The sequence below is a fragment of the Falco cherrug genome, chromosome 1 (assembly GCF_023634085.1).
Source record: "Falco cherrug isolate bFalChe1 chromosome 1, bFalChe1.pri, whole genome shotgun sequence".
NCBI classification, from domain to species: Eukaryota; Metazoa; Chordata; class Aves; order Falconiformes; family Falconidae; genus Falco; species Falco cherrug.
In genome coordinates this window covers 82,837,044-82,849,636 of record NC_073697.1, presented here as the reverse complement: position 1 = coordinate 82,849,636, position 12,593 = coordinate 82,837,044, and the positions used below count along the sequence as shown (strand labels likewise).

Sequence of the window (12,593 nt, the reverse complement as noted above, 5' to 3'; positions counted from 1 at the left end):
AATTTATTTTTAACATGGTGATGAATGCAAATTTAAATAAATTGCAGAAAACCATACTGGGTTCCCCCAGTGCTAGTAAACTGTATTGTAGCTTATAACAAATATGTAAAGTGCTTAAGTGAAGGACAACAGTGAAATAGTAGCCTTGTACAAAAGTAGAGAAAAAGAGAACGCAAAGAGATACCCTGCGCAGCAGCATGCATCGCGCCATCGAGGCCACACTGCATCAGCGTACTTTCACAAGGCACAGAAACATATTTCAAGCTTTAGTACATCTCCTGTTTGCACTAGCTACAACTATTTCACCAGCACCACAGGTACTAAGCAAGCCTTGAGCAGATGACATGATGAGAGATGAGGAATGCTGTTTGTCCAAACTTTTCTGCTCACATTGCATTATTTTCAATTAACTGTAACCTCGAGACAAATATTATGAAGTCACACAATGCACACACTCACATGTGAAGTATGTAAGCAAACAAAATGCTATCAAATATGTGGGACATATGAGCTATCAGTTCAAATGCAGGCCTGCAAATAGTAAGAGGAGAGGAGGAAGACCTTGGCATAACTACCCCTTACTCTATTAAAGCCCCTAAATTACCCTGTTACAAAAGTAAACGCATCAATGAATAAAGCACAATAGCTTTGTATTTTTGAGAACATTTCAGAATTTTTCTCTCTTATAGAATGCAGGAATTTTTTTCTCCAGACTATTAATAACACTCCGTGCTCCATATACAAAAGTTGTAAGGAGAGATAAATATAGATAGATATATAAATATATCTCCTTACAGCTGTGGATTTTAAGTTGCAAAGGGTGCTGTGGAACATTTTCTTTTTTGAGGAATTATAGGTTAAAGCTAGCTAATACTACAATTTGACTTATATCCACATTAAAATGCCTGAGAGCTCTCTATCAAATCAAAGTTTTCATAAATATGTCTGAAATTAAGGGAAGTGTAAGAAAAATTGTAATTAGATAACTTCTACTAAGAATTAACACAATCAGAATTTATGAAATATGTATGGGATTTATTTTTTTCACAGTCTTTACCATTTAATTTAAAATTCCTCATTACTCAAGGGATCTATAACAAGAAGCTTATACCAATCAATAGTTGAATTAATTATCTATGAGATATCTGAGTTCCAGGCTGGTTTCCAGAGCCACTATAGCCGGGGTCACATTTAGGTATTTCTTGTTTAAAAGCATATTCATCTTCAATGGGTCAGTGGTAATTGAAACAGTTAAAATTCTATCCCTAGAGAACATAAAGGTTTCCCTGTAATTGGACTGTGGCAACTACAGTATTTGTGATTAGGCTTATAAAATAGTATATTATACACATTTTACCGTGTGACAGTCCATTAGTAACGAGTCCACTTTGGGAAGAAATGTAGAAAGAAAATGAGCAGTAAGGGCCATAAGAACTAATCTTAGTAGAAATGTACGATGAAGAAGAAATTAATGAGAACTTTAATCTTATACACCTCTGCTTTAAAAAGCATTTGTACATATTTATTCCATTGTTAATCATTAACACTGCCAATGTTTTCTCTGACGCTTTTTTCCCCCCTCCCAAATGTCATGCCTTACCATGGCATCAATTTTATTAGGCTAGCCCACTTGCAGAAATGCCACTTTAGCTCTCCCCACACAGACACCCCGACCAAAAAAAACAATCTCCCATCTGTTATACAGCTTGAGAAGGTTAGAATCCTGAGAAGCCTTTCTGTGTTAAGGAAAGGGAAACTATTTTTTCCTTCTCATTGTAAAGATGGCACAGGCTGCAGGTAGATTATATGCTTATACAAAGCAATTTTTACCAGCGAACTCTGCAGCAGTGTTTAATTACACAGCCTGTGTATAACACCTCTCTGGGCTGGTCTACGCACATGGTCAACTTCCATTAAGTCTTACAGTGAAATCTGAAAATTACAAAGCCCAGATCCTCCGAGACACTCAGGGAACCAACTCTTATTCCTTTGTGTATAGCACTAGCAAATACATACTGTCATATACAGCTAATTTAAGTCTACCCTCTTCCAAAGAGAATTAAGATCTTTTACTTAGACCCAAGTCTGTACAACTATACATATGTAGCACATAAAGCTGCCACAGAGCCCTAAAAGTATCTGGTGCTGATAACGTACTTGTTAAACCAAAAACTTAAATCAGTTTACTACAACTCAGCATCTTACTGTTGACTTGATTCCCCTTTATAGTTGTAGGAACATGGTCTTAATGTAAAAACTTTAAACTACCTTATGCAGTGAATAAAGACAGACTTTTGAAGGTGAACACTCTTTTCTAATCTAACACAGATGGGAGCAAGTTAAGCTTGGGGAACAGTGACAACAGCCAGGCTAGGTGTCTTTCATCTGCTCTCTTCCATGCATACTGTCACAGACCCCGGCATTTTGTAAGTTTGTTGAAGCACTTCCATTCACCTTCTCTTCCTCTGCACAGCCTTCTCCTGCCCATCTGAGCCTCCTTTCCCACCCCTTACTCAGTCCCACTCTACCCGCTTATTTCTTGTCCTCTCTTTCTCCTACGAGTATCGTTCTCCTATAAAACTACATATGAATTTTAAATCAAGTACAATTTCTATATAAACTTATAAAGGTAGATCTGTGAGGAAACTTTAATAGCTACACCAGAAAACATATTCTATTACTCCATTAGACAGTCTAAAAATTGTCATACATCCAGCCTTGAAGTTCAAGATCTAGAGTTCTCAAATGCCAAGGCACTCAAAGTTCAAAATAAGCTTGGCAGAGCAAGGATTCTCAGCTTGGTTGCTTGCTTTCTCCTCATTATTCTGTCATGTAACAATATAACCCAGTATTAAAACGTAACAGATCCCTATCAGCAATTACATTTTCCTTTGACAGAAATCCTAAGAAAAAGTTAAAAACAAACCAAAATTGCTGTTGCTAGGTTGTTGAGCCCTGGCCCTAGCTCAGCTGATGAAAGCCAGGTTATCAAATCTCACGCCTTGGCTTCACCGAGCTCAGAGCAGTTCCTCAGGCACTGAGCCCTTCCCTGGGGGACAGCCCTGTGCACCCTGAGCAGCTGCAGCGGCGCAGGCTCGGTGGTCGCGCTGCTGCGGGATCGGCTGTGCTCTGCAGCAGCCCTGAGCTCAGCTTCACGCTCGTGGGCCCCAGAAAACCCAGCCAGCTTCTAGGGCCAGAAATGCTTGCCACAAACCCCTTTATCAAATTAGTGTGCATCTCTGGAAAATACTGGTTTGTTTAAGTTACTGTTTTTTATATTTTCATTGTATTACATTTCAGTCAACACAAATGAACAGATGAAACAATGGAGATGTTATTAATGTTTGAAATATTCACTGCTGTTTTATCATAAGCAGACATCACGATTAACATCTTTTGTCTGAAATACTAAGTACAGCACGCCACCAAAAAAAACAGTATCAGGGATTTTATTGCTATATACTGTGATGATCACATGATTCTTTTCATAAAACCAAAAGCTTAATGCTTGAATTTTCAGTCTCACTCTTGGAGAACTGGAAACTTTATTAGATCACAAGTACCATGCAACTTTCAGAGTTGCTCTCTTTACTGGACATTTACAGTCGCGTTGTGTTATTCGGTTATGCAGTTCTATTAAAAATATTTATATGAAAAAACCCAGGATGTTAAATAGTATGCTATTTAAAATCTGTAGCAAAACCTCTTGTCTTTTTCTGCCTCTTAAAACTCACTTTCTTTTATGGACTGGCTAATCTAAGTAGGGCTAGAAAACCAGCATCTTTTATTCCAAAGTCTGCTGAAGCAAAGCGCCAGAAAATGAGCATGATCCTGTAACTACCACCTATTTTTCCTATCCCTCTGACCCGTGTTCACCACTGCTGCAAAAAACAGCTTACTTTTAAGGTGCACACTACTCTCAACAGCCTTGGTTTTACAGTACTGTGAAACTAACTTTCAACAACTTTCAAGACGTTGAAAGAAAGGCTAACTCATCATTGCACATTTTCATTAATTATATGAAAAGTACATTTTCTCTGAAGAGCTATTTGAACATTTGCTCAAAAAGCACATCGCATCTTTTTCAGTTGACTGTAAGTATGTGCTAGACTATTATATACACACTAAACAGCGTAAGCTCTAATTTGTTAAAAAAATCTTCCTTAAGTCGATATGATCATAAGATACTAGCTGCTTTCACAGTGGTTTTAATTTCATAGACTATTTTTGTCTCCAAAATTTGCCTTTTATCAATACATAAATAGGTATATTCTGTGTTTATGAAATTGCTTCGCTCTGTATACTCTTTTTAGAAATAATGCTGCCAAGAAGAATGCCGTTATTTAAGCACTTTCTGCACCAAAAGGAAAGAGCAAAAACTATTCCAAAAGGAACAGTTGTTAAAGAAAATACGTTAAAGCGGTTTCTCCTCTGGTAGGCCCAGAAAGACTGTGCAAGCTCTCAGTATACAAAAGACTATGATTACTTACAGCACAAACGGAAGGCATATTTCAGCTGTACAGTATACAGCAAATGCACATCAGATGCCCCAGACCTTCCGCAGATCACGCTGCTGCAGACACAAATTTGAAGCAGCTCCGTTACTTCAGTCCTGATCCCTCTTTTTATTTCTCCTGCACTGATCAGGTGGTTGAAAGCAGTCACACACCTGACTTCAAACAGCTACTGAGACTGCATCAACTCCCACAAGGAGCAGGAGGGCTGTAAAACCTACGCGGCACAAAGCTGATAGGTCTGGCCTCGCACGGGGACCTTGCTGGCAAATTCTGGCTGAGAGATGGCACTTCTGAACCGCTTTGTTTGACATCAAAGGTTAAAACTGGTACCAGCCACAACTACAGCAAGGAAAGTAAAACCTTTTGCTCTGAGGTTTCCACCACTGCACCAGCACTTAACAAAGAACGAGCACTAGAGAACGACGAGAACTCTGGGTTACTCCAGGCTAGCCACTGATGTCTCCGAGACAGAAAGAAACTCTACCCTAACACTATTTTGAGATACAACGCTAAAATGCATGGAATTCATAGGATATAATTAAGCAGGAGATATCCAAATACTAAGTGTATGTCTTAAAATCATAGGATTTTGTAATAATATCTAACCAGTTCATCCATAAAAGAGTTTACAACTTAGTCGTCCTGGCTTGCTGTTTGTGAAATTTTCAAAAATTTTTGTGTTCAGACCTGATAGCAATAATTTAATTTGTTCCTTCTGCATCCTACTTGAATTCAAATCAAAAAGGACTCCAGCCAATATGCAAACTAGAATTGAGATTAAACTTTTTTTTCCCTAATCATTGAACAGCTAAGGAAAACAAAGATTGAAATGTCATGGAACTAAGTGTTGTTTCATACAGTTTACCTGTCCTTAAGTGCTTTGCACTCCAGAAACATCATCTATAAGATTATTCAACTCTTGAACTGCCTATGTCAGTTGCCAACATGAGGGCAGACTACTCAGCAGCTGACTCAAAAAAATTTTCATTCCTCTTGAACAACAAGTCGAACAGTTGCTAGTATGTGGGTTTTGTTTGTGATGCAATACCTGGACATCTATACAGCTTTCTTGCCTGTGCAATATCTCCTTTACTTAGACGAGTACGCTGGCCAATGGCAGGTCGTATACCATTATCATCACGGGAAGGGAGAATGGTATCCAGAAACATGCCCCTAAAAAAAATAAAAATAAAAATAGACCCCAAAACCCCCTATCAGGTTTCTGTCATAAAGCTGTCTGAGTTTTATGAATGTATAATGCTATTTTGTCAATCTAGAATTTACATTTGGCATAAATAAGAGGGTAAAATGCAGAACTTTAAATACAGAAAACATGTCTTAAAAATTCCTCAGTATTTTTATACTGTATACTAGTAAACTTTATGCAAAGTTATCAAAAAATTATCTTCTTTCAGCATATCAATTAACATATCAGCTTTTATATTTGTGTTAGACAACAGGAGGGAAATCTCTTACTACTATAAAGACTACACAGGAAAAAGGCACTACTGTTAAGCTCTTGCTGTATTTAAAAAAATAATTATAGAATTATATAAAATACATAAATTGGGCCCTATCACAAATTTCTTAATGACAAAGCTCCTATTTCTAATGAAGTTTTTAACAGAAGTGTTAAAGTCTTGACTTTAAACATGTAAGAGCAGGTAAAGTCAAGCACACTTGCCAATCATTCTTCTGTCAGGTGTTATAACAGAACTTACTCTATCTGCTGCTTTTGAAACAGAAATGCTTACTTGCCAGCCTCTGCTTGTTTTACAATAAAATATATCAACTTACCGTATGTGATTTTAATAACATTTGCCCTAAATTACTAGACGTAATATAGGAGCATACTTGTTCCAAATGTGCAGTTTTGTTCAGTTTCCCAAATTTTAAATATGATTCAAAATATTTTGGTACTCTCAAATAAATTTTAAAAGAGTAAAGGTAAAAAACTAAGTTCTGTTCATGTTACAGAATTTGAAAATCCCCCAAATCCCATAAAATGAAAAGTTAATAGATGAACACATTTCTGTGTTCTCTTGTTCTTTAATTTCTTTCATTCTGTCTTGTACACCTGTAGGGCTTTTATTGAAAAGTCAAACAGATATTTTCAGCCATAATGTAGGTCCACAAATGAATGAACAATAAGGATCTTTGTAGTTAGCAATATTGTTTATAAATACAGATTGCTTTGTAAATTATAATAAATGAACCATTTTGAGTATTGCAGGTACACACTGCTCTCCTTACCCAGTCAGATGTAGATTAGAAATCTTGCACCACTAGAAATGTTGTAAAAAAAGAATCGTGTCAAAATGTTATCCTAATCTAAACTGTGAAATAAACTACTTATGACATTATTCAGCTTCAAGAAATAAAGCGCATTATTATTTTTAAAAAGTGTTTGTATCTATAAATTATAAAATTTATTTTCCAATTATGTTTAGTACAGCCTGAAACTGACATTATTCATATTTTGAAAAATGTGAAAACAGTGCTCTCTTAAATGCCTTAGCACTTTAGTAAGGGAACAACCTGTAACAGTTTTAATATAGCATGAACAACAGCATTGTGTGTGACTAGAACTTTATGATGTTTTGTGATTTCTGCTACTTATCTGGGTGAGTAAAGTCTAACAACAGCTGGCAATATACCACACTGAGCATGACTCATGCTTTCAAGATAAATCAGCACAAATCAATGACCTGAAGGGTTTGCTGGTTGTTTTTAAACAGTATGAAGTAACAACCTCTTTCACCTTGGGGCAGGGCATGCCTGCTCATGGCGCTATCAGCTTTTGCCAGCTTGGAAGGTAGTGAGATCAGGGCCCACAAATCAAGTTATCTTAATGCTGCCATTGCCCTAGGACTCAGCAGGGTGGGGGGAAGGGGGGGATCCAGATTGTTAAAATACTCTATTTCATACAGGTTCTTATAATCTCTTCCTTAAGGTAATAGTATCTGTAACTAGAGTAAGCAATTTGACTATTATCTACTTCAGGTGGCTCAATCTCATGCTCTTCCAGGGGTAAATTATGGGTATGCTAAATACATCCTTTGGTAGAATATATTTTTTTTTAATAATATCATTTATATTGAGGAGAGTAAGCTTAAGAAATTTGCAGAGGCTGGTGAGGTTTCTGGTGGTCTTCAGTTTACTTCAGTCTCAGATTGTCTAGGTTTTTTGCCTTTAAATGCATGAATTTGGGGGGGGGAAAAAGCTAAGCACGTAAGTTTTTAAACTAGCATTTTTGTTGGGTTTTTTTGAAGTTTCTTTTAATTTACATTACTCTGGTGTTTTTAGAGAGTAAGCAGCTGAACTGTGACTTGGTGTGAAATATAGCAAGAGACTGGGTGAAAGACTCCTCCACTTACTCTCCAGGGCAGGGCTAGCTTATGGGAACAGCTCTTTGTACAGCTCCCAAAACCATGCAGAGTTTCAGAGCAAGCCCCACATGAGTTACCATGGAGTTGGGAAAGCATCAGCCTGCAACACGCCAGAGCAAAAACACCAGAACTGTGTTCTTTGATCACAGTAACAATCTGTACAAGCAATAGAGAAGAGGCTACAGGCTCTGTTATAAATGTCTGACTGCAGTCCTTAGTAAAGGCTGTGCCTTGCATGGTAGATGCCCTAATACCGTGACAAGTTCTACCTACATAATTCATAGTTAGTCAGACGTCATGCACCAAAGGAGATTTCTCTTTAAAGAGAACAGCTCATGTTACACATACAATTCCTAATCATTTCACTCATTTGGTTTTACTAAATTCAAATTTTTATGGAGACAAAAAGAGAGTATTATATGAAATGATGTTTCCAGATTATCTTGTCTTGAAATCCGAAGAACTGAAGCAAGATCAAAAGGCTGCTTTGAAACTGAACAGAAATGAAACATGTTAAAAAATATAATTAAATTATTCTGACTTAAAATAAACAAGCTGTGCTTTGATTGTTGTAAGAATAATATATCACAAGGGATATCTTCAGTGGTTTCAGGATACTTAAAAAAGCATAGTTCTTCACATTCACAGACAGGAATATAATTAAAAGTCAAAAGGTATAACCTGAGACTCCAACCTTGAGAAGGTGTTCCTAGCATAGTGCATAATGCTGTCAAAGTCATACGGTTCCCCAAGGGAGTTCACCTCTCCAGGCTCCATCTTCAAGAAGTTGTATTCCTGACCTAAAAATGATTGATAGTTTCTTCAATATCTTTTTTTGTGAAGATAAAAAACAACCCCGAAAAGGAAAACAACAAAGATCCTAACCTAATCACTCACTGACATTCATAAATCTTAGTCATTTGGCATTAACTGTGTGATTTTGTTAACCAAAAGGGCAGAAATGTCTTCTGAAACACACATCAAATTCCTACCTTTACATTTAGAAAGACTGTTCTCATTCACCTAACACACATAAAGGCCCCACACATTACGTTGTGCTTCATGTAGAATCTGCAAAATTTGCTGGCTTGGTTCTTAATTCGAGACAGAAATCATTTTGACAGCAGAGACCCCAGAAAAACCCTCCTTGTTATAGACTGGTCATACTGGATACTAAAAGGACTGCTCCCATGAAGGCTGCTCTTTGAGCCCCCAAGTAATACAAACACTACAAAGTCCCATTTTCAAGAGTCAGCTGTTGCAACTTAATGAAAAAAAGAATTATAGTTAGTTCATAATTCCAGACCAGAAGGTTTTTGTCCTGTCCTAATCAGTGTATTAAGAGATGCAAAGCACCCCTCACTCCAATTCATATTCCAACTGATGTCTGGCAAAAAAAACCTGCAATGGCATTAACATTATTAACCAACGTAACTTGCATAATACAACAAACCCCAAATGTCTTAGTGGTCATGACTGATTCCATTTAGCGCCCCTCAAGGCTCATGCCACACCACAAAGTGGCTTCAGCCGGAAACTAGAGAGACAACGGCAAGTAGACAGCAGGAGGCTGAGGACGGCACTCCAGCTAATTTTCCCCATCACAGAAAAAGCACAGGGGAAGAGCACTTATGGTATCTACACAAGTTAATGACATGGAAAGAACAGAAGGAAGGCTTTGATGCATATGTCCTTTCAGGACTTCAGAGACTTGTGGGAGTGTGTATCAGCTGCCAGTCATCTTCCAAGTCCTAGCTGAGGTGGAAAAGATCTATTGCATCTCAAATCTATTTTATTTTAAAACTCTTTATAGGAACAAATAAATACTCCAAAGTTATCATCAGACAAATTCTGATTTCACCATTTCTTGAGAAGAGAATTCTCGTAAGTCAAAATCAGTGTTTCACATTTATGACACTGCAAATGAAACACGCCTAGTTCCCTCCCATCTTGCCCACGCAGCACAAGTGTGGGCACAACAGCTGGACTGACAGATTTAATTTTAACAGCCAGCTTAAATTTCTCAGGTTCCTCAGATGTTTGTCGCAACAACATCAAGGCCGCTGGCTAAGCTACAGGCTCTGCAGGAAACAAGTAACATGGAAAGCATGGGAACAGTGCCCGTCCTTGTCACAAAGTCCTCAGCTTACCTTCCAGGTCGAAACCTCTCGGGCAGTATAAAAAGCTGTTAGCATGTTTTTATACTTATCATTCAGTAAAGACTATGAAAGAAAAGCCCTTTCTCAAGCACAGAAACATGACTTTTAAAGGGCTTTAAGAGCAATGGCTTCCTTCAGAGTTCTTGAGCACGATTACTATATTCTCTCCTTCGCCCATACTACTTAATGGCTTTCTACTTGGCCAGACCGTTAGAAAAAAATGAAGTTTCAGTTGCAGTATTTCATTTGTGAATCAGCTTGAGAACAGTCTAGCTAAAAAGGAATATCAGGCATAAATGACTACTTCTGATAGGCGATGGAAACACCAAAAATAAAGACTCCCCTCCCCTGCCCCACCCCCACCCCCCAAAAAAAAAAACAAACCAACAACCCCAAACCCCAAAAAACAACTTATTAGAATATCTTACCAGGCTGGATGTTTTCTCTAATGATGGTGACATGGTCATCACGGTCTGGTCGCGTATGTTCGTGCCAGAAACCTATCACATGACCCAGCTCATGGACAACTATACCAAATTTATCACAGTTCTTGCCAATAGATATAGCCTGAGGACCATTTCCCCTTCGACCTACATAAGAACAGCACCTGTAATTAAAACACAAACACAGATAAAGCTTTCATGCATATCTCTACAAACCATATAGGAAATTCAGTTAAAACTTGATAAAATGTTATATAAGAAAAAATCAACAGAGCAATGAATGCACTACACAATTTCTGCAGTCTCACAAACTCCAGATCTAGTGCAAGAACAACTTACTCAGAATACCTAATAAAGGACACTTTTTTTCCTTTTTTTTCCCCCCCGGGGTATTCTCAAAAGATGCTAGCTATGATCAACAGAATTGTCACTTGTGGCCTTGTATCTCAGAATGACACAGGAACTTCTTTTCACCAAAGAATCAATAAAAACGAAGTTTACTGGAAGCACCGTCTCACCCATGCATACCCCTGCTTTCTTGCTAAGTGAAGGCAAGGTTTCTTCTGTGCCATACTTCTGCTGTGTGTCTTGACAGCACTCAACAGACTCTTAGTTATTGGTTAGTCTAGTAAGTTTGCTTTATTTTGATCTGAAAAGTGACCCTTCTTAATTAGTTCCATCTATACAGGGTATAGAAATTATGCAAGTTAAATAGTAGTCCTTTAAAAGATTCACTTAGCATGCAGTTCAAAACACAGAAGGAAGATACCCTGAATGAGATGCAGAACCCTATGACACCACGGTGCAATCCCTCCTCATAGTTAGTTTCTCTGGCTATGGGTAACATACAGTGCGACTTGCAACAACAGTATATTAGGAGGTTGAATGCACTGGATGCGCGTGAACCCTTTTCTTCTCCCACTCCTGTTTTCTTGCAGTAGAAACCTTAGTCCCAGAAAGTCATATTTTCACAAGAAAAGAAACCAACAACCAATCTCAAAAAAGCCCTACTTCACAACTGCTCTCATTTTTCATTCCTGTTCCACTTCTATGATTCCAACGTAAACTTAGGGAACAGAGATGCCCTTTTCAGCATTCATACTGTCAGCATTTATCTGAGATGTCTGCTTTTTGGTTAGAAAAAAAGTTGCTTGACTATGCTAGCAAAAGAAGAGAAAGAAGAGTAAAGCAAATCCTACCAAAATGAAAGACAATTTCACCTGTCACCGCTGAAGATCTTAAATTTTCAAGTTAGCATTGTATTTCCTAATAAAAGCCTGTTTTCCCATCTCTGATCTTTAAATTCTGCAGTCTGCCAGGTGGAATGGAATTCTACTGAGCAGATCACCTCCACCCTCTCCCTCCTCCTCTTTTTTTTTTTTTTTAAAAAAAACACATGTTTTCTGATGCAACATTTACATAGCAGAATATATTTGGTCCTTGAGACGGTCAATGCTAGTGTGTAGAATGATCCTATCCCTTCATATGCCTCTGCAGGCAATAGTGGAAGAGCAGCTATGGGAACAATACCAACAGCAGATTAACTTCTACGGACAACATTTGCTTGGTTTTCCTTTTCAGGTTTTGCAGTGACAAAGAAACTTTTAACTTTAGTTAGTTAGCTAGTCAGTCAGTCTTGGTTAGTCTTCCTCATTGGTTATTTTTAGCATCTAATACAACTAGAACTTTAAAACATGAATATTAGAGAAGTACAGCCACGTCATGTTAGCTCACTATACCTGTTCTTAGTAAGCATATACTGGTTTTGCACTGATGGTTAAAATCAAGGATAGATATATCAAAAAATGATAGTAACATTTTAAAATTATAAAGGCCACACAAGTTACGTTTATAGGAGAAAATATTACTACAACAGCGTAGGAGGGTTGTATCAAGAATTTTGAAACTATCTTGAAAATATTGTTAGGAAAAATTATTGTTCACATGACAATCGTTCCTTGCTATCTCAACTGCTTCTCCAGTATTCCTACCCTCGACAGAAGTTAACTCTTTCCTTCCTGCTTTAGGTAGTTCCAAGGATAGGTATGAATCACCTTTTTGGGTCAAAGCACTGAATTAGGCTCA

The 12,593-nt window shown here is 37.7% G+C and overlaps 1 protein-coding gene across 2 annotated transcripts in view; it reads right to left on the bottom strand.

The window, feature by feature from the left end:
• TLL1 (tolloid like 1) overlaps positions 1–12,593 on the bottom strand; it is a 139,879-nt gene that overhangs the window by 48,020 nt on the left and 79,266 nt on the right. Inside the window, exons 6-8 of one of the 2 annotated variants that reach the window (XM_005444566.3) lie at positions 10,494–10,672; positions 8,601–8,706; positions 5,566–5,690 (exon numbers count right to left, since the gene is read on the bottom strand). In XM_005444566.3, coding sequence (XP_005444623.1) covers positions 5,566–5,690; positions 8,601–8,706; positions 10,494–10,672 — 410 coding nt within the window. Of the gene's footprint in view, positions 1–5,565; positions 5,691–8,587; positions 8,707–10,493; positions 10,673–12,593 lie in introns of those variants that run through there. The other variant, XM_055727976.1, reaches the window with a different exon arrangement.